This window comes from Mugil cephalus, chromosome 6 (assembly GCF_022458985.1).
Source record: "Mugil cephalus isolate CIBA_MC_2020 chromosome 6, CIBA_Mcephalus_1.1, whole genome shotgun sequence".
Taxonomy (NCBI): Eukaryota; Metazoa; Chordata; class Actinopteri; order Mugiliformes; family Mugilidae; genus Mugil; species Mugil cephalus.
This window is the reverse complement of record NC_061775.1, coordinates 22,463,853-22,483,361: the sequence shown is the minus strand read 5'-3', so window position 1 is coordinate 22,483,361 and position 19,509 is coordinate 22,463,853. Positions and strand designations below refer to the sequence as shown.

The 19,509-nt window shown below is 42.2% G+C and overlaps 1 protein-coding gene across 3 annotated transcripts in view; it reads left to right on the top strand.

Annotated features, from left to right (window-relative positions):
• pde4ba (phosphodiesterase 4B, cAMP-specific a) overlaps positions 1-19,509 on the top strand; it is a 181,419-nt gene that overhangs the window by 36,808 nt on the left and 125,102 nt on the right. The window contains exons 1-2 of one of the 3 annotated variants that reach the window (XM_047588342.1): positions 16,856-17,503; positions 17,607-17,869. In XM_047588342.1, the coding sequence (XP_047444298.1) occupies positions 17,646-17,869 (224 nt within the window). In that variant the 5' untranslated portion in view covers positions 16,856-17,503; positions 17,607-17,645. Of the gene's footprint in view, positions 1-6,662; positions 6,902-16,855; positions 17,870-19,509 lie in introns of those variants that run through there. The other 2 variants (XM_047588340.1, XM_047588341.1) reach the window with 2 other exon arrangements.

Genomic DNA, 19,509 nt, shown 5'->3' with positions numbered 1-19,509 from the left:
ACTCGTGGGCCTGATCATTGTCCCGCCTCAGACACACACTTGCACAGATACAAGCTCCTCACACGCACACACATCACACACATCTCAGGCAGCTGAGGGTCATCTAAGGATAGAAGGTAGTCTTCGTTATGTAGCAGGGTATCTGCAGGGTATTAAAAGTTGATAATTTAATTTTGAGGAAATTAAGACCCTTAAAAAGTATTAAAAAGTATTATCATGACTTTATGAAGTATTAAAATTTGAAGGTATTTTTGAGGTAAATTTTGCGTTTGAGTCCAAACATTGAAAAAGTGCGATGATACATAGCAACACAGCAAATATGACAAACTTTGATTTATTCTCCCAGCTTATTTGAATTATGTTGTATGTAGAAATGTAACGATATGAAAATTTTATTTCACAATTATTGTGACCAACATTATCATGGTTATCATTATTATCATGGTATTGTTGAAATGTGCTCAAAATGTTCAAAAAGTACTTATACATCCACACTGAAATCATTTAAGAAGATTTTATTTGGAAAAAATAATAATAATAATAATAAGGCACAGTTTTAGTCATAATAAAAATTACTTTACCGCGGTTACATCCCTGTGATAGTGGTCTATGGTCTTTATCATAAACTAAAACTGTTAAGTTAAAGGTGTCACTGATGTAAATGGTTACAGTTTGAAGTGGTGGTGAGGTATTAAAAGATATTGAGAAAGTCTTGAAAAAGTCTTAAAAAGGTACTTCAAGAGGAATATGTAATGTGAGCCATTTTATTTAAGTTAAGCTGTTTGCTTTCATATATATAATATATGTTTGTTTATTTACACTGAAGTAAAATCATCTTTTTTTCTTAATGGGCATGAAAATTCCAGTCTCGTTTTCCTCCGTCCACATGCAAAGCGATTCACTAGATGTAGCATAGCTGTGGATGCTACAGACTCTGTTTGCCTTGGTTTGTTTTTACGAATAAAAAGAGCTCAACATTAATACACTGATCAGGCATAACATAATGACCACCTTCCTAATATTGTGTAGCTCTCCCCTGTGCCTCTAATGGACATAGGCCTTCTGTGGGTGTCCTGTGATGTCTGGTGACAGAGCGATGTTAGCAGTGATGCAGCTGAGGGTCATCTAAGGGTTTCTGACCACTTTTTTTTTTTCCACTAAGGAGTAATTTAATGCGTTACTATTTCCAAACCAGTAATCAGATTAAAGTTACTTATCCAAGTTACTTTGCGTTACTATTTTTCCCATCTTATATATGAGTGAAAACCAAGGACCTTGGTTTGGTCTAGGTGTGTGCTACATGTCTAAGTAATATCCACACAAATGCCATGTCCAAACCCACCAAACACCAGACGTCATTTCAACGTTGGTTTTTGGGCTAAATCTGGTCCGTCCGTCAGTCTTGATTTAGTCCAGAAATAGTCGTTGAAAATTGGGTTGTGTTTGGTCAGTCCGATTTTGTCCAAATTTAGTGCAAAAATAGTGGCAGAAAATTGGGTTGTGTCTTTTTGAAGACGTCTTTTCAACGACATGAAAATGACGGCTTTTCACCTTTCACTTTTCAACCAAATTTAGACGTTGTTTAGACGCACATGAGTGACGTCTCTTCAGTGTCTTTTCAACTACTTTTTGCTGGGTGCGAAAGGTTTCCATCAGAACTCTGAATTGACACAAGATGTTTTAAATGTTATTTACCTCTCCTGTCAGTGGTTTTAATGTTGTGGCTGATTGGTGGAGAGTAACAGCAAGAGGAATTCAGTTGTTGTTGTTTCCAGGAGCTGCTACTGAGCTGACTCATGTTTTCTAAGAATGTTAACTGGAAGATTATAAATTAAAAATGGACGAAAATAATAAAACCTTCTAAACAGAAACTGTCTCCTGCTCTGCGTGGGAGACGTGAAAGCTCCCAAACTAAATGTCTGGAAAAGCTGTGTGCAGTTCTGCAGTGGAGGCAGGCAAAGGATGCTAAAGCGTAAAAATTCCCTTCCCTCCGCAAAGGTTTTTAGCAACGGGTAAACATGTCCTCCTAGTCTCAACTAGTTAAGAACAAATTTAATAAATCTGTAGACGGACCCAATAGTAGATTTACATTTAGCATGAATGTCTGTGTCCACGACTTTATTTTCTCAGAGTAATAAGTGATTGAAAGCCTGGTTGTAGCTTTCAGTCTAGTGTGACTCATTCCACCAAATGAATCGGCTCCATTTGCTCACAGCTCACAGCCTTTGTCGTCACCTGGCCCATCAACTCGCATGCTACCTTACAATTTGGGTGAAAGAATAAAAGAAAAATGCAGTCTTTTATGAAGAAAAAGGGGAAATGACTCATTCACTCGACACTTCTTGCAATTATGTTGTTTTCCAGACTCCTCCTAACTGTGAGAGACTGTGATTCATGGTGTTGGTGCTGAGGTCTGAGTTACCTTGATTTTCTACGTGTTCGCTTTGTTATATGTGATCCTGTTTTCTCTCATATCTATTATCACCAGAGCTGCTTCCCTTTTTCTTTCTTTATACTCTGTGTTTTTTCCAGAGAAGTATTGTTGTCTCTTCCTCTTTACTCACGCCTCGTGTGCTCTTGGGGCAAACATCCTTGAGCAGCATTTGAAGAAGAAGTCCTTTGCTTTTTGTCTATACTAAACATATACATGTGGCAGTGCAGCAGAGCTTATTGATAACATAGGTCAGCTTCCACAGCTTTGCCTTTCCAGTATATTGATGTTTGTCATGTATTTATATTCTACTCTAAAGAACAGCTTTCACACTGATTCCAAGGCGCTTGCTCTCAAAGCGATGTTTTCCTTTTTTAGGAAAAGGAGTCAGAATGATGGATTGTTTTTAATTATTACATTACCCGACTGAAATGTTGAAGCTTTTTTTTTGATTAAAAAGGAGATAAAGAGAAAGAAAACAATGCTTAGGGTGAAATACGTCATCATGGAAGCAAATCTAACTTTTGGGGTGGTATAAATCTTGTTCTTGATTAAGTTAATCACTAGAGGGCAGTGCACACTACAGGCGAGTAGAGGAGGCGGTCGGGCAGTATTCATCTATTGGGGGCATTTTTAAATAATAGATTGGTTTCCAATTATTAATTTGTGCATTTACACCGTTAAGGCGCAACATTATGACCACCTTCCTCATATTGTTTAAGTCTCCCTTGTGCCTCCCAAACATGGTCCTTCTGAGGGTGTCCTGTGGTGTCTGGAAACACAATGTTGTTACTGGGGGCCTTAGGGCTCTATGGGTCGAGGGGAGGGGCGTCTGTGGATCATCCCACAGATGCTTTATCGGTTTGGGATCTAGTGAATTTGGAGGCCAGGTCAACACCTTGTCCTGTTTTTCTTTTTTGAGTTGTTCCTGAACTGTTTTTGCGTGTGTGTCTGTGTCAGCCAGCATCCCGCTGGGGTTGGCTGCTGCCATCAAGGACTGTCATTGTTATGGGGTTGGGGGGTGTTTGGTCTGGTCTCCCACATGAACGAATGCCAGGTCCGAAAGTTTCCCAGCAGAACATCGAATTGTCCCAAGATGGTCAGTGTTATTCATGTCTCCTGTCAGTGGTCTTAATGTTGTGGCTGGATGGTCTACACATGATTATTTTGCTTATTTATTTACCAATTAATTAAAAGATATTTTCTCCGCATATATTGTGAGCTGAGATGAGGAATATTTTGCAGCCTAGTCACGAGAAGCCTCCTCGACAAAGTGGCATGATTGATGGATTCATTTCCTGATCCCACAGGAAAATTGGTTTGCAGCCAGAACACAACTATTCTTGAATATGTCCAATAAAAATAACATGAATGGAAAAGACACACATGGCAGACGCCCAATTGAAGTGTCATGCATTGACAGAAGAAAGCGCTGCGCACGAACCTGCAGCACTTTGAGAAGTGCAGGACTTCAATGTGAGCGCCAGCAAACTGAGGGAAGCTACATTTTCTGCCAAATCCACATCACAGAAGAGTTTTATACTTTTCTTTCATTGAGCCCAATATGACCGGAGGGGGTGAGTGTGAGAGGGTCGTGTTCGAGGCACCGCTGACGTGCCAGATACTGGACAGAGTATTCAGTATCTTCGGTTTTGCCATTAGCACAGCTTGAACAGTCAGAATTCGTCAGGCTCCAGGAAGCCTCTAGGGGGGAAAAAAACAAGTCAACACCCACACGGCTAAATGAACATGTACAATGAAATGAGGCGATAATGGCTCCATCACGATTGCTGGCAGTGTGTAGTTAGTTTGGTAATTTCACAGGAGCCACAAGTAGAGACTGTCCAAGTAGAGCTGTTTTGGGAGGCTGCATTTACTGGAAGGGGTATTTACTACCAGAGACCCAGGAGGTATTAAGCTAATAAAAAAATAAAATAAAGCTTCATACGCCAAAAAGGCTTATACAGTATAGGGTTATATTTGCTGTGTGTCACTTCCTACACTATCAACAAGCAGTGGGGGCTCTCTTCTGAGTGGGAGAATGACGTCACTGTGGCAACCGCTGACAATATTAACATCATTTACTACAGTCACATCGATTATTCGACCCAGTTATTTGCCAGTTCATGGTAACTCTGCAGACTGATAGAAATACTTTAAAGCCCAGTAGGGATATCTTCGTTGTTTTTTGTTTTTTTTGTTTTTGTTCTGTTCAACCAGCATCCAACCACCCAAATCATAAAAATAAGACTCTTAGATGGACCAGCCACAACATTAAACCCACCGACAGTTCAGTAACATTGACCATCTTGTGACAATATAATGTTCTGCTGGGAAATTTTTGCACTGCAACAACAGCGTTACTAGAAAGAAGCAAAATATTCTTAGATTCAATCAAATCATATTGTATTAAGAACAAAAAAATCTGGGTTAAGTTTTTTTTTTTTTTGCTTCACGAAAGTTTTTAAAATATGCACAATATTCTTAAAATAAGAACAAAAGACCGTGGTCATAATGTTTTGCCTGATCAGTGTAACATACTGTCTTAAAAATATACAAAGAGTTTCCAAGTAAATAATCATTTATCTTCAATTTGTTGATTTTCCTTTCAATTAAGATTTTAATTATTAACTAGACATAATAAAACGTTGCTCAGTTATTTCTTTCCTCTTACCTGAGGCGGTTTAGACGCAAAAATAAATATAATTAAAATTGATCACACAACTTGCTTTTCTCAGTATAGCTTAGATTGGTTCAAACATGAGCGGCCAACATAATTTGTCTGTGTTACGGGATAATTTGCTGTCTCTGTGGCGCCGGATGAAATCCACTCGTTTCCAGGAGGTGCAGGTGATTTCCCTGCGCGTATCCGTGCTCCGCTCTGCACATGATGTTGCTGAGCTGCCAGCTGCCTTTTTAGTTGCAGCTATTTTAGCTTCAAACCTGAGTTCCCCAAAATAAATAACAGGCATTTTTGATGGGAAGGGTGAGAGTGATGTGGGAACAGAGCAGGAGGAGTTTACCGTATTGTTATAGGGGTTCTTATCGAGAATGTGTGCAGAAGCTGTATTTTCTTTCTTAACATTGAACATAAGTGAGTGTTGCTGAGACAGCTGACGAATGTAGGATCTGATGAAAGGTCATTGAGTCACTTATCAGTGCATGTGGAGGTCTGTTGTTTTTGTGTCTGAACACATGCTCCATTTTTCTCCTCCTGCCTCCTGCTAATTTGCAGTTGTCAAGATTTATCATACCCTTCAGACTTACATGTAAATTAGACTGTGCAGCTGAGGAACGAGCGGAGTTATTTATGCCCTGCAATTAGTTTGTTACAGACAGCAGAGGCTAACAAGACAAATTAAGGCAGTAAATAAAGCGGAAGAGTCGAAGCTTCGGGGCGGACACGGTTTAAAAAAAAAAAAAAAAAAAATCTACAGTCAAAGGTTTTGTTTGTGATTTCATTTTTTTTGTGTTTGTTTTTAAAAGATACCTGACAGCAAAGGTTGAGGTTTGTGAAAAGAGCATCCAAGCCTCTGGTTATATAATGAATGTGGATTAATATTTAATATACAGACAGATAACAAGGAGGACAGTGTTTTCTGCTCTTTAAAATGTGGAACTCTAGTTTAGTCAGGAACAAGCTGATGGCACCACCTAGTGGACAAACAGGTTATTGAGTGGGAATCAAATGCTGCGAATTGTTAATTAAACACAAGATTCTGCTTCCATTGCCTTACAGTATATATACACCAATCAGGCATAACATTATGACCTCATATGATCCTCATATTGTGTTGTTCTCCCTTGTGCCTCCAAAACATATGTGACTCAGCAACAAATGGACATGGGGTTTCTGAGATTGTCCTGTGATGACCTGCATGGTAACAGAATGTTGTTAGTGGGGGGCTTTAGGTTGTATGGATTAAAGGTTGGGTTTTTTGAGTTGTTCCTAAAAATATTTTGGTGTGTATGCCTGTATCAGGCTGCATCCTGCTGGGGATGACTGCTGGCATCAAGGGCGCTATGGGGTGGAGGTGTCTGGTCTGGTCTATGTGGGTGCTATATGTCTAAGTAACATTCACATGAATGTCAGGTCCAAAAGTTTCCCAGAATTGAATTGTCATCTCCTGTCAGTGGTTTAAATGTTGTGGCCGATCGGTGTATATAAACTGTTCTTATATATCGTGCACATACTTTGTCCTTCACCATTGTTTTTTCCTTCTCTTCTCAGGACAACAAAGAGCCTCCAGACTGCTGCCTCAGTGAGTCTTTCACTTCTCCTTCCTGCACTCTGGGGGTTGACCTGCGCCGGGGACGCCGCCGCTTCTCGGGCAACCTGCAGCTGCCCCCGCTGTCATGGCGTCAGAGCGAGCGGTCGCGGACTCCTGACGAAGAGATCATGGCGAGGCCTACCTCCCTGCCGTTCGGAGCCCCGCCCAGGATAGACATCACGCCTGTGGATCCTGAATGGTGAGTAAGATGTAACCTTCATGTAAAAGGTCAACACACGATGAACATAAAAACAATTGGTTTTAATAAGAGGGCCGAGGCGAACATCGTTACCCTAATTTCTTTAGGTTTACATGAAACTATCAGAAAGGCGTCTCGCCAAACTCCACTCTGCATCTGAGAGGAGTTCAGTGAAAAAGTTACAGCTGAACTCAAAACAGTGCAAACGGAGTGATAAACGGAGGCTAAGTACTACCAGTTATTCAGTGAATGAAGTGCAATGGAGCAGTGTGAGGTGGTCAGGGTAGATGAAGGGTGTATCAAGCCCATCTCATCCGGACTCCTCTCTGCGGTAATGTTTAGGAAACAAAAGCACTTTGATTATGGTTGGGGAAATTGTACATGGAGAGTAAACACCGTTTGTGTCAAGTCACTCTGTAACGTTCACGGACTATTTCTAAACCTGTGACATTAGGATCAGTTTAAAATAGGGTAAAACGTGGTGTTTTCACATATATGTTGAAATGTGTATTACTTGAGGCGCTCCAGGGTTAATTAAATGTGGCTTGAATAACTAATTACTGGAGACGAACCAAACCAGGTTATTCTGTGGTCAGACTGGGCTTCGGTGCATCGGTGACTGATCTTTCATGTCACGTTCACCCCCGGTTGAAAGTGACACTGCCTCGTTTCATTATTTATGCACCTTGCCCTCAGACAAAGTGCATCCAGGAACACAGCGGGCACCTGTTCACAGCAAGAGGCACAATACACAGTTTCAGATAACACACACACACACACACACACACATCAACAGCAAGCAGCCAGGTCTAAGCAGGAATACTCTTGTCCAGTTGTATCAAATGCGGATGTGGTGTTAGTAATTTAGCCAATCAGTCCTGGGTGACGCTGTGTTTGAGTGTCCTGTGTGTGTGTATGTGTGTGTGTGTGTGTGTTTGTTTGTTTGTGTGATGTTGGTAAAAGAGAGAGGCAGTTGAGAAACACTTAAATAACAAGTGTTGTGTCCTTTAGATGAGTGCTGGATAGGATGGTGCTAATCATCAGCTCGAGTGTGTTTACTGTACATAAACATGTGTGTGTCTGTGTCCTACAGTAACTAGCAGCAATATTCTAGACATATATGGGTTATGATGCTGCGACAAAGATATGTTGATATTTGAGAGCATATTTATGTGTAAAACAATTGGTTGGTGGCATATGTCTGTGAAAACTGTCTAAAAGTCTCCACACTTAATAATATAATATAATATAAATGCTCACATTTTAGAAGCTGGAAACACATTTGATGTTTTTTTTTTTTTTTTAACAATTTATGAGATTAGAAAATGTGTCATTGTCAATTACCATAACAAGAAAGACCATTAAAAAATATGTTAAGGACACAGATATATGGACACACGTAGAGTCCTGTTTATGGGGAAATGACTGAATGTTTGAAGAGCTGCGATTCCTATCACAGCCAGAAGAGTGCAGTGTGATCATGTCTGCACGCAAACACACTGGCCACAGGTTAAAAGACTGTTTCCATGTACGGACATTACAATGACACGACTTACACCAGTCAGGCATAACGTTATGACCACTTTCCTAATATTGTTTAGATCACCTTTTTGCCTCCAAAACAGTTTTCATTTATTATGTTTTTTGAGTTGCATCCGGCTGGGGATGGCTGCTGCTATCAAGGAGTGGCATTGCTATGGGGTAGTGGGGGTGCTTGCTCTGGTCTAGGTGGGTGGTACATGTCTAAGTAACATCCACATGAATGCCAAGTCCAGAAGCTTCCTAACAGAACATTGGATTGTGACAGGATGATGGTCACTGTTATTTACTTGTCCTCCTGTCCATGGTCATAATGTTACGCCTGATCGGGGTATATTGTAACAGTTTACCAATCTTTTTGACTGATCTTTTAAATAGTGAATTTTTTAATAGCAGTGATACTCTAGTAGAGATCCATATCGGCCAGTTCTGGATAGTACACGTTCCCTTTCTATGTAGATGTCCAATCGGTGTTGATGGCAGTTGAAACACTATATTCATCTGTTCATGCTACACAAAGGTGGAGCTTTCTGAGCTGCGTATACAAGGATATATTACACCCAAGAATGTGAACTGATTCAAAATGGTCTCTCAATTCTTCCAAAACCTGCTCATGGAGATGCGTGTTTCAAACCCAGTGTGCTGTCAGGCTCTCTGTGGAAGAAGTACAATATTCAGAAAGCAATTTAAGTGAGTTTGACTACAAAAAAAAACACAGCATAAACTGATGTTATCTGACGACAAAGTCATTGCAAATAATGCAGATGTTTGGTGTCCGACAAACAACACGCATGATAAAATTCTTGCCCAGCATCATGATTCAGTTTCTGTTCACACATGAAACCAATCTGAGCAAATGCACCACATGTCGCCGTAGGCTCTGGTCTCTGTCCACATATTCACTTGCAAGGCTAATGAAGCTGCAGCCTCAAGCTCTCTCTGCTCCGTGATCGCTTCCCACTCTCTCTCTCTCTCTCTCTCTCTCTCTCTCTGCTGCAAAAAATAAATACCCTGGCGGGCGATCAGAGTCGGCCAATATGCCATATAAAGGCATTTTCGTCCATAATATCCTCTGCACCGCTTAAACGGCTTAAAGTTCTTCTTCTGAGAACTGGTGATGTCACAGGTTTCTGGAAGAACAACAGGTTTTGAGGCCGAGGCCCCAACAAACAGAGAATATTATTTATTAAAAACAGACACAGGATTGTAAATCAATTTCTATTTCTTTTATTTAAAACTACGCTTAACCTGCTGTATTTATTTGAATTAATTTATTTTTACAAGATCTGATGATGTTATTTTTTTTTCTGTTAACAGTGAGTTTATTGGTGGCAGCACAGTCTGCTCTGGCAACCACAGACTTTATAGCAGGTGAGGTGTGTGTCAGTAATCAGTAACCCTGGTGGTAGACGGACATGTTTCCCTCGTGTGCTTTTCCCTCCTGGGCTCTTTTCTCCTTAAAAGAAAAAACACACTGTGCCTCCTTCAGGCATCACTGCTGCTAAATTTTATGGTCAGCAGAACCTTCTTAAAGGTCCTCAAGTCTGATTACTCTCTCCTCCCTGTGATGCCTTGAGCCAGTGGATATATATATGTGTGTGTGTGTGTCTATGTGTGTTGGATATGCTTCCATATCATCTGCCTGCGACACAATTTAAATCGTCTCCTTGTCCCCTCACTTGATCCCTACTTGTTGTATTTGCATTTAGCTGCACGCGTTCGTCAGTGTTTGGAAGGTACAGCAGGAGCAAGAAGTTATTTTGGGATTCAATTATTTTTCCTGCTGATGTACACAATTGTTTCTGAGCTCAGAGTGCCTCATGGATTGATTGTTGAAGCTGTGTGTGTGTGTGTGTGTGTGTGTGTGTGTGTGTGTGTGTGTGTGTGTGTGTGTGTGTGTGTGTGTGTGTGTGTGTGATTGTGCCCCTGCTTAAGAAAAGCCTATGCTGCTGCAGAGGAAAAATGCAAGTGAATATAAACAACTGAAATTCTGCATGTACAGTATGTTTTTTTTTTTTTCTGCTCATTTGACTGTCTACTTCATGTCTTATTCAGGGATATTAAGACCAAGGCCAGAATGAATCAAAATCCAGACGATGCAGCTACAGTATGCACACTCTAAGAATCTGATATATGCCTGGTAGGCCCCTTATGACAATAGCATGACTGCTTAATTAAATGCTTTGTGCTTTTTACATCATGTGCAAGTTGGTGGCAAACTTTCGAGAACTGTAGGTGATAAGAGTTAGCAATTCCTAAAACTTTCACAATTGCAGTACGTGTTATGTAACTTTCTATATTTCCCCAATGTCTGTACATAAAGGTGGAGCAACCCTCCGTGATGTCACCCACAGGGTTTCTGTAGGCCTCTTTTAAAGCTCCATGTCGGTGGCACCGGTTGTCGCCACCTTGGCAGTACTCGACTCCGCTTAATTCCTGGCTTATTAAAAATGGGGTTGTCTGTGGGGTTTATGCAGATTGACCATAGACTTTAAATAAAGATGGAATTGGCAGGACAGCTCTTCTAAAGTAAAGCCGAAGCAAGTAGAGCCCCCCCCGGTGACTGGCTGCATTTCAGCTATGACCTCCTGTTGGTAGATGGGACTTGGGGCAAACTAAAACACTAAATTACACATCAAATATATTTTTTTTCAAGGATGGTTTCTCTCATTTTGGGTAGTTTAATGTGATGCTGATGCATTTTCAAGTGTCAATTTTTTGGATTCATATCGTTTCAGTTAGTTAGTTATTTGATGCTATAGAAACAGGATGTGACCTCATGCTTATCGCTCCATAAAGTGGTGCGGTAAGATTGTGAGAAAATGTAAATAAACATGTACTGTGTATAATCCAACATTTGCCAGTTACCAATGTAATTGGTGCCATATTGATTAAATGAAAAAACATTTTCATGAGTCTAGAGGAATTGTGGGTGGGTCATCAGTAATGCAGCTTCACGTCGCTCCACTCTGAGGCAGTACTACGCAGACTCTGGCTTCAAACAAACAAGATGGCGCTGCCTGTACCCCTTGGAAACTAGCATCAGTTTGGCTAACGCAAGGAGTACAATGCATTGTACATATTTATATATAGTCTGTGCCATTGACTTGCTGTAGGAGCCACCCTCAAATGGCCATTCAAGGAACCGAGCTCCTCGGAAATTCCCTGTGTGCTTCATTTTGCCACTTGGTTCTGCCCTGCTTTGCGTTACTGTCACCCAAGTGATGCTCTACAGTGGCCCATAATGTGACAGCAGGAAAGGATGAAGAACTGTGTGCTGTGAGGGGCTGTGTACAGTATGTACAAACCTTATGGCCCAGTCACTCCAGATTATGCTTCTCATTGATTCCTGTTGTGGAACAGAGCAGGACGCGCTTGCGTCTGCCTGTGAGCCGACTGTATCTTTTATAACCATTTGGAGAAGCCGTGCAATCAGCAGGGAGGTGATGGCGCCTGACCGCAACGAGTGCTGGTTAATGACAGAGGTTACTAATGCAATCAGGAGCTTTTAAACAACTTTGTAGTCTGCTGTTGTAAGCACATTAGCTGTGCTAGCTCGTGTTTACAACGCTCCCCAGCTATTTCTTGATCCCTCTTAAATTTGGCCACAATACAGGACTTTTTTTTATCCCAGTGTTTACAAACGGCAAAAACAACTCTAGCTGACGCTGATGGAAAAAAGAGCTAAAAAAGGAGAGTAACTAAAGGATTTATTGTTTGCTCTTTAACCCTTTGACTTCTACATACAATTAACCACAATTAAATATTATTAATTTTTAATCTGTATTAATAGCGTGCACTGCAAACTGAGTTTTTTGACATACCATTGTTAAAATGTTCACACAATTGTACAGATTCCTGCAATATAAATACTGATATATGTTTTTGAATTATAGTCACCTGTTCATAAGTGCTATATCTCAAAAAGTAGATATTTAGATTTTAGATATTTGTACAAATAATGTATTCATACATGAGCAAATTTGCGTATCTTACAAACTGAATGACTAGCAATGGTTAGAAAACAGGTACAAAATGAGAAATGAAGGGTTTTATTGTCTACTACTACTACTACTACTACTACAAAAAAGATCAACTGCGTGGTTACGATGCCACTTAAAGGGTTAAACCTATGTGTAGTTAGATATTTCAACATTTCTAAATCCATAAAATCCAAAAAAATATTACAGGAAGACACAATAGTACAAACCAAATCAAGTTCTATGAAAATGTTTTGTACTCTGGTTTAGGTTTGTGCTCATACAATGAATATGCACAGGTGTCCCTAGAACACTACACTAACAGAGTCAACGCAGTTTACTCTGTGATGTATAGTGCGAAAAGTTCCCACTATGAATGAAATCTGCCTTCTCAGATATCTCTCTGGACCTGATTTCAAACTATATTTGGATGTGGTTTTCATCCAGGGTCAGTACGACACCGGTCAGATTAGGAGCTGTCTGCACTCGGTGTACTTTCTTTTTGCGGTGGGTGTGGTGTTCAGCGTTGGCCTCTCCGCTGGTGTTCCACTTTCTTCTGGTTGTTAGTAATCCACGCAACCCGAAAGGCAGAAATTGGATCTTGCACTTTTTTTTTTTTTTTTTTCTTTTAAGCAAGCACAGAGACAAAAGACAGACAAATTAGGCATAATGGTTGTATTTGTGTTATTGTGTGTTTCCCAGAAATCAGTACCTGGCACGAGGTGCATGTAAAACGGGCTCCACTGAAAAAGGTAAATAATGCACAACTCTACTCGAGCTAAACACCAGCTGTCAGTCACACCCACGAGATAATAGCATTCAGATAGTGCTCGACTAAATAGTATAAATATGTAGCAGCAATCTCTTCTACATATTCATCAGCTTTCAGAAGCGTTTGGCTCGATGTCAGAGAAAGGGAAAAAAAAACAAAAAGGTACCGTATTTACCTAAGCTACTGTCCTGGTAGATTTTTGTTGCACGGCAATCCGCTCATGTGTGAGCGTGGATGTGAATTCAACCAGAGGATATTTTGGCCCGTTAAGCTGTGAGCTGACAGAAAGAAGTGTTTTTCTTCTTAACTGTCTGCCTGTACTGTATTCAAACATCCAAGGGACAAATCCGTAGCTGATGTCGCTCTGTTATCTAGGACTATACACAGAAGAAATATCAAGACCTAAATCCCTTTTGCTAACATCTTTTTTTTTTCTTTTGATATATGTATTCTATGAAATTCACATGATGTACTCGTTCTATTCATGGCACTTAACTGCTCTCTTTATATCTTTCATCTCTGTTTTTTTTTTTCTTTCGTGAATCGGTCCGTTAATCTAGGCCACGATGCCTAGGATTGTTTTTCACTTAACCGAGAGAGAAGGGAGTAGGAAAGAGAGTGTTTTGCTGGAGATGCTACACTAAGAGCTCTCATCTCAAGACACAAATTCATCCCGCGCAACCCTCCTGCCGTCACCTCCGTCTTAACCACACACTCACGGTGACATACGAGAGCCCCCTTCCCTTCCGATGCTCCTCGAGTCCCGAGGATGATCTTGTCACCTGGCTCAAGAGTTTATCGCGGGAGGCCCGAGAGGAAGAGTACGTGGGGCTGGCTTGCTTTCTGGCACAGTGTGAAATAATGGAAAGTGACAGAAGGAGGTTGGAGGGGATTTGATACTTATAGATTTTTATTTTTTTTACACTACTCATTCAGCAGTGCAGAAATATCAGAGTAATTTCTCAGGATTTTAATGATATTTATAATAACACTGATTCAAGTCCCAACACAGATTTGATTGATTGATTTTTTTTTTTTTATTCACTCAGTTATTGAAAGATGTGTCCCTGTTGTTGTAATGTGAGAAAAATGCATGTTGCTGTATCTCCGAAGCCAAACGGACAGGTTGAAATTGCTTCAAGTGAAATATACCTCAACCCTAGTTGTTACGTAGCCGATCCTAATATTTAGGTCTACTTGATCCAGGAACATAACGCACCAGTGAAGAGCTGACAGAGCTTCACGGCTGACTGCAGGGGCTATTGTACATCTCACTTCTTCCTGTGCTGTGACCGTACATTGTGCTCTTTCATTCGAGCCCTCAAGGATGGAGGGTTTAACATGGAGTTAAAATGGTCCAGTCCAATAATTCAGTCCTTTTGAGTCTTTCCTTTTGGAAATGCTTCTCTGCCCCTTCTCATTAGTGCGTTGCAATTCCTCTTTTGTCATGGAGGTATGCTAATTCATAGGGGCCATAAATAATATCTGAAGCTTTGTTTGGATTGTGGGACATTCATACTTCTGACTTTTCCATGGTGCCACCAGCAAGTTCAATTGTCTAAACAAATACTAGATTTTCATGAAATCTGGTAAAGATGTTTGGTGCCCAGAAGATGACCTCTAATGAGACAATGCCATGCTGTTCTCACTGCTACTCTTCTTGGAATCCAGCATGGTTTTGTGGCACTAAATGACATATTTTTGCTGTCAACAGTAGTAATCCATTTGATATTTCCCCTACCACCACCAATTTAAAAAAAATGCCAGTATGAACCAATCTTGGGGATTTTTTTTACATGGAATGAAACCAAGATGCATGATACAATCATACGATTGTTCTCCTTCCACCAATGCGTATATCACACCCATTTAACTTCTGAATTACTTTATATGCAAATGCAGGAAAGCCTATGCTAAATGTTAATTGCTGCTAGACAAGTTGTTTTTCTGGTAATTTGTGACCGCAATCAATGGAAAGGCCACCTTTGAATGTCACGGCTGACTCTTTGTCCCAGCTTCAACACCACAAATGACTCTTGAAGTGACTCGAGACTCGCCATAGTTCAGTGGTGGTTAGCAATCCCCGGAGAATTTTTTTAATTTTTTTATTATTTGTTGATGTTGGAATTGAAACTGTCCACATGCTGGTGTATCAAGCCATCAAGTCATTGAAGTGTCTCGTCTGCAGGCTGGTGCCTCTGTGTTGTTTGCAACCTTGTTTTCACCTCACATGAACCAGAGACGTAGCCAATAAATACCAGTGACTGCTGCGAGGTCATTAGATCTCGGAATGATTGTAGATTGTACGGCAACAGGATGTTGTTAGTGGGGGCCTTTGGGTTGAGACGAGGAGCCTCTGTGGACTTGTATGAGATCGAGTGAATTTGGAGGCCAGGTCGACACCTTGTGCTGCTCTTCATCTTTTGAGTTCTTAAACCGTGTGTTTGTTTGCGTCAGGCTGCATCCTGCTGGAGATGGCTGGTGCCATTACTATGAGGTAGGGGTGCCTGGTCTGGTCTAGGTAGGCGGTATATGTCTAATTAACGTCCACAAGAATGCCGCGTCCAAAGGTTTCCCATGTTTTTTACTTCTTCTGTCAGGGGTTTTAATATTGTGGCTGATCGGTATATATTTTATTTTTTTCTAAACCAATTCACCAACCAGTATTACACTGGGATTAATCAGCTCAAACTTGCTAGCCAGTTATCTAAATTCTTTGACAAGTATTAGATATGTGTGTTTGTTGGTAAAGCCAACAGTGTTTGTTCTGGGGAATGCTGTGCATTCATTCACTGGCGCCTTGCATTACTACAAATACTATCGTTTTTGTATACGCGCTGCTAAAGACTATTTTCAAAGGGATTCTTGCAGGAAATTTAGTGAGAAAGCTCTCTCGTGGCTCAGCGGCTCAGAAGCGTCAGTGACTCAGAACTACAACAAATCAGTCCACGGAGCAGACAGGCCAGCGCTCACATTTCCAATCCTCGTCACGCTGCCATTCTGCCTCTTCTGATGTTCCTTTTGAAATTTTCAACATCATCTTCTGTGTCTTTTTCTATGTACCTTCAGGGGGTGGCCACCCTTTTCTTTTCTTTTCTTTTTTTCCCCCCTTTGTGTCGGTCAGATGCATTTCTAGAATGACTGTATTTGTCTATTCATTCTTTTTTTTTTCTCTTTTGATAGCGTGGCCATGTCATGGTTGGATTTCAGTCATTCAGGCGGAATTATGAGCGGATAAAAGTCTGTTTGTGTCAGACTACAATGACATGTTTGGGCTAATGTTGCTTCCTGAATACAGAAGTTTCAGTATGTTTGGGTATAAATGCTTATTTGCGTGAGTTAACCTTTGCCTCTTCACTGATTCCCTTTAAGCTTTTCGCATTTGTCTCCCTTCCAAATTGCTTTTACACACACATATATATGTGTTACTTTTATTTCTTAGCCCATACCATTTGCCTGCCTTGCTAAAGGTCACAACACCATCAGCAACATTGCCACAAATCCCAGCTAAACAAAAAATAAATAATAAATCCCACAACCTGTTACTGTGCCTGCCTGCGTGTCGTCACAACCACCACCAGCCAATCCCCTGCGAGGAGGGTGTGGCCCGCGGCCGCTGAGTGCCTGCTCTGAGCTCCCTGTGTATATTTTGAATGAAACGGCAAGTGAAGCATTTGCGTGCTCCGCTCCGCTCTGCTCCGCTCACCGCTCTGACTGCACGAGTGAACAGGAATCTGACTTGAGGCTCAGCGTAGTTGGAGTCACTCTGTGCCACACCGGGAGTGCCTTTGGGAGAGGTTGGAAGGGGGGGGGAGGTTGTTTGCAGAGAGAGGAGCTCGGTCAAGCAGTGGTTGATGGTGGGAGAGGAGGGAGAGAGCAGTTTCCAGCCCTTTGAATCTTTCATAAGGGATATCCTCCAACATTAGGCTGCCTGAATGGACTGAGAGGAAAGAGTTGCCGCTGAGGTGTCTGCACCAACAGTGACGGAGAGGGACAGGGGAGAAGTAGGGAGGGGGTGGGGGGGGACTGGGCACTTTACAGAGAGCAAGACCAAGAGAAGGAGAGGTGGGAGAGGGGAGAGAATCGGTGTTGAGGAAGACGAATTCTGTACGTGACCCTGCTGTAGAAAGCTCCTCAAAGAGCCTCTGAAGTACAGCAGACAATAAGGAAAGCCCGAGGCATGAGCCAGAGAAAGGAGAGGGGGAGAGGGCACGACGGCTGGCTGGCTATTCCCTAAATCCGTGAAGGACGGGGGGAAAACGGAGGGTAGTGTAGAAAGCACAATTGCAAAGCAGCCCGAGCAACTAAAAGGTACGTGCGAGACGACCTTCTCCTCCTGCAAGAATTCAAGCCGGTGAAAACTTCTACAGTCAGTTGTGTGTGTGTCTGGCTCGCGGTGGCTGAATTTGTGCAGATATTGGCGATTTGACAGCGACCATTAAGGACCGCAGGGATGTCGTCCAACGAGCTGAGCGTTGACATGGACTCATGCATCCGGACGTTCAAGGAGCACATGCACCTGGAGCTGGAGCCCCCCAAGATGCCAGGTGTGGTGGCCGGGAAGCGGGGGGCCACGTCCCCGAAGCTGTCCCCGAGAAGCTCCCCCCGCCTGTTCCGCAAGCTGATGGTCAACAAGAGCATCCGGCAGAGGCGGCGCTTCACTGTAGCGCATACCTGGTAAGGCCCGTGGGCTCTCAGTAGGGGATGGGTAGGGGAGGGGGGGTAGAAAATTTGCAGGCTGGATAGACAGAATTAAAGTGATGGTGGGGGGGCTGGAGATGGGAGACAGTGTGGATGATGGAGAGATGGGAAAGAGACATAATTGGGTTAAACTGGTGGGGAACAGGGGAAGGATAAGAGTGTTCGCAAGGAAGAGTGGGTGGGTGAGAGAAAAAGAGGAGGGGGGGAAAGAGTGAGAGCTGGCATTTAGAGCCAAAGAGCAATTTATTTAAAGATGAGGTTTAAACAGACGGTGACTGAGAGAGGAAGAGATGTAGAGAAGCTGTGGTAAAAAGCTTTAAAAAGGAGATTTGTTGGTAGAAGATGAGGTCAAAATGTGTCACAAAGCTGTGGTGTGGGGATTTGTCAATGGGTTTGAGGATTACATAATCCCCCGTCCTCCATTTTGAGGCAGCGCCCCCCGTACCTGAAATATCCGTCTACGTGTGCGCGCTCATCGGTCCTCGTTTTGGGCGGATGCTGTGACTTGGCGGATGCAGGGAGGGTCAGGTGTGTTGCGCAACCCGACGGTTCACAACCTTTTCGGCCACTGAACCCCTGCGACCCCGAACGAATGGACGTCCACGTCGCAACACAAACCCCCCGTTTAAACATCGTAAAACGCACACAATCTGGTTCCATTCACGTATCGGTGTAGCAGCCAGAAGACGGTGGTGGATGCAGATGCAGATGCCGTCGTGCTGATTTACCCCCAACTCCGCGACAGCACGGGGCTCAAGATGTGAACCACACATCCACTTTCCTCCACGTTTTCTGTTTCCTCCCCATCCCCCGCCCGGTACTCGAGTCTACCTCCTGATTTTGCAGCAGTTAGACACTTTGGGAGACGTGGTGAAGGGAGGGCTTGGCGTGTTATGCAATGTATGGATTAGAGAAAAGAGCCGCTGCGATTTGACTGCGAGAGCTCAAGGTGACTCGTTTTGTTTAAATTAGGCCGTGGATGATGATGTACTTTGATTTTTTTTTTCTTCTTCTTTTAAATCATTTAAATCATTTATGAGGGCCCCTAAGCACGAACCACACAGCTCTGCAATTTGAGGTGATAAAGCAGGCTTGACACTGCTTGCACGGGGTGGGTCGAAAAGAAAAAAGTTAAACAGGAAGAGAAGGAATTAAGATATGAATCTGCTCCAGTAGGTTGTGTCTCCACGCTGAGCTGTTTGTGTGATGAGGAGAAAAGATATATATTTTTCTTCTTCATGTGTGTCTGCAGCCATTATTGTGATCATTGTAAATGTACACATGTATATTTGTGACATAATGTTACGTGCATATGGTTGATTTTTAGACGCAACACGATGCGTTTGTAAATGTCAGAGTTCCTTCTCGTCTCTCCCCTCCTTGAACGTGCCTCCTCCCTCCTCAACAACAGCCAGAATGTGGACTCCTGTTTATCTCATCTCGTCGCATGGCCTGTTTCAGAGCAGAGCGGGAGATTTGTGGGGGTTGGGCGGGCACAGGGGCAAAACACCAGAAGAAAAAATACAAGGAAAATGACATCATTTAGAAATCGTTAAAGGTGTCAGTAAGTGTCCTTTGCCTTGTTTGTTCTCATAAATCCACAGCGTACGGGTCTG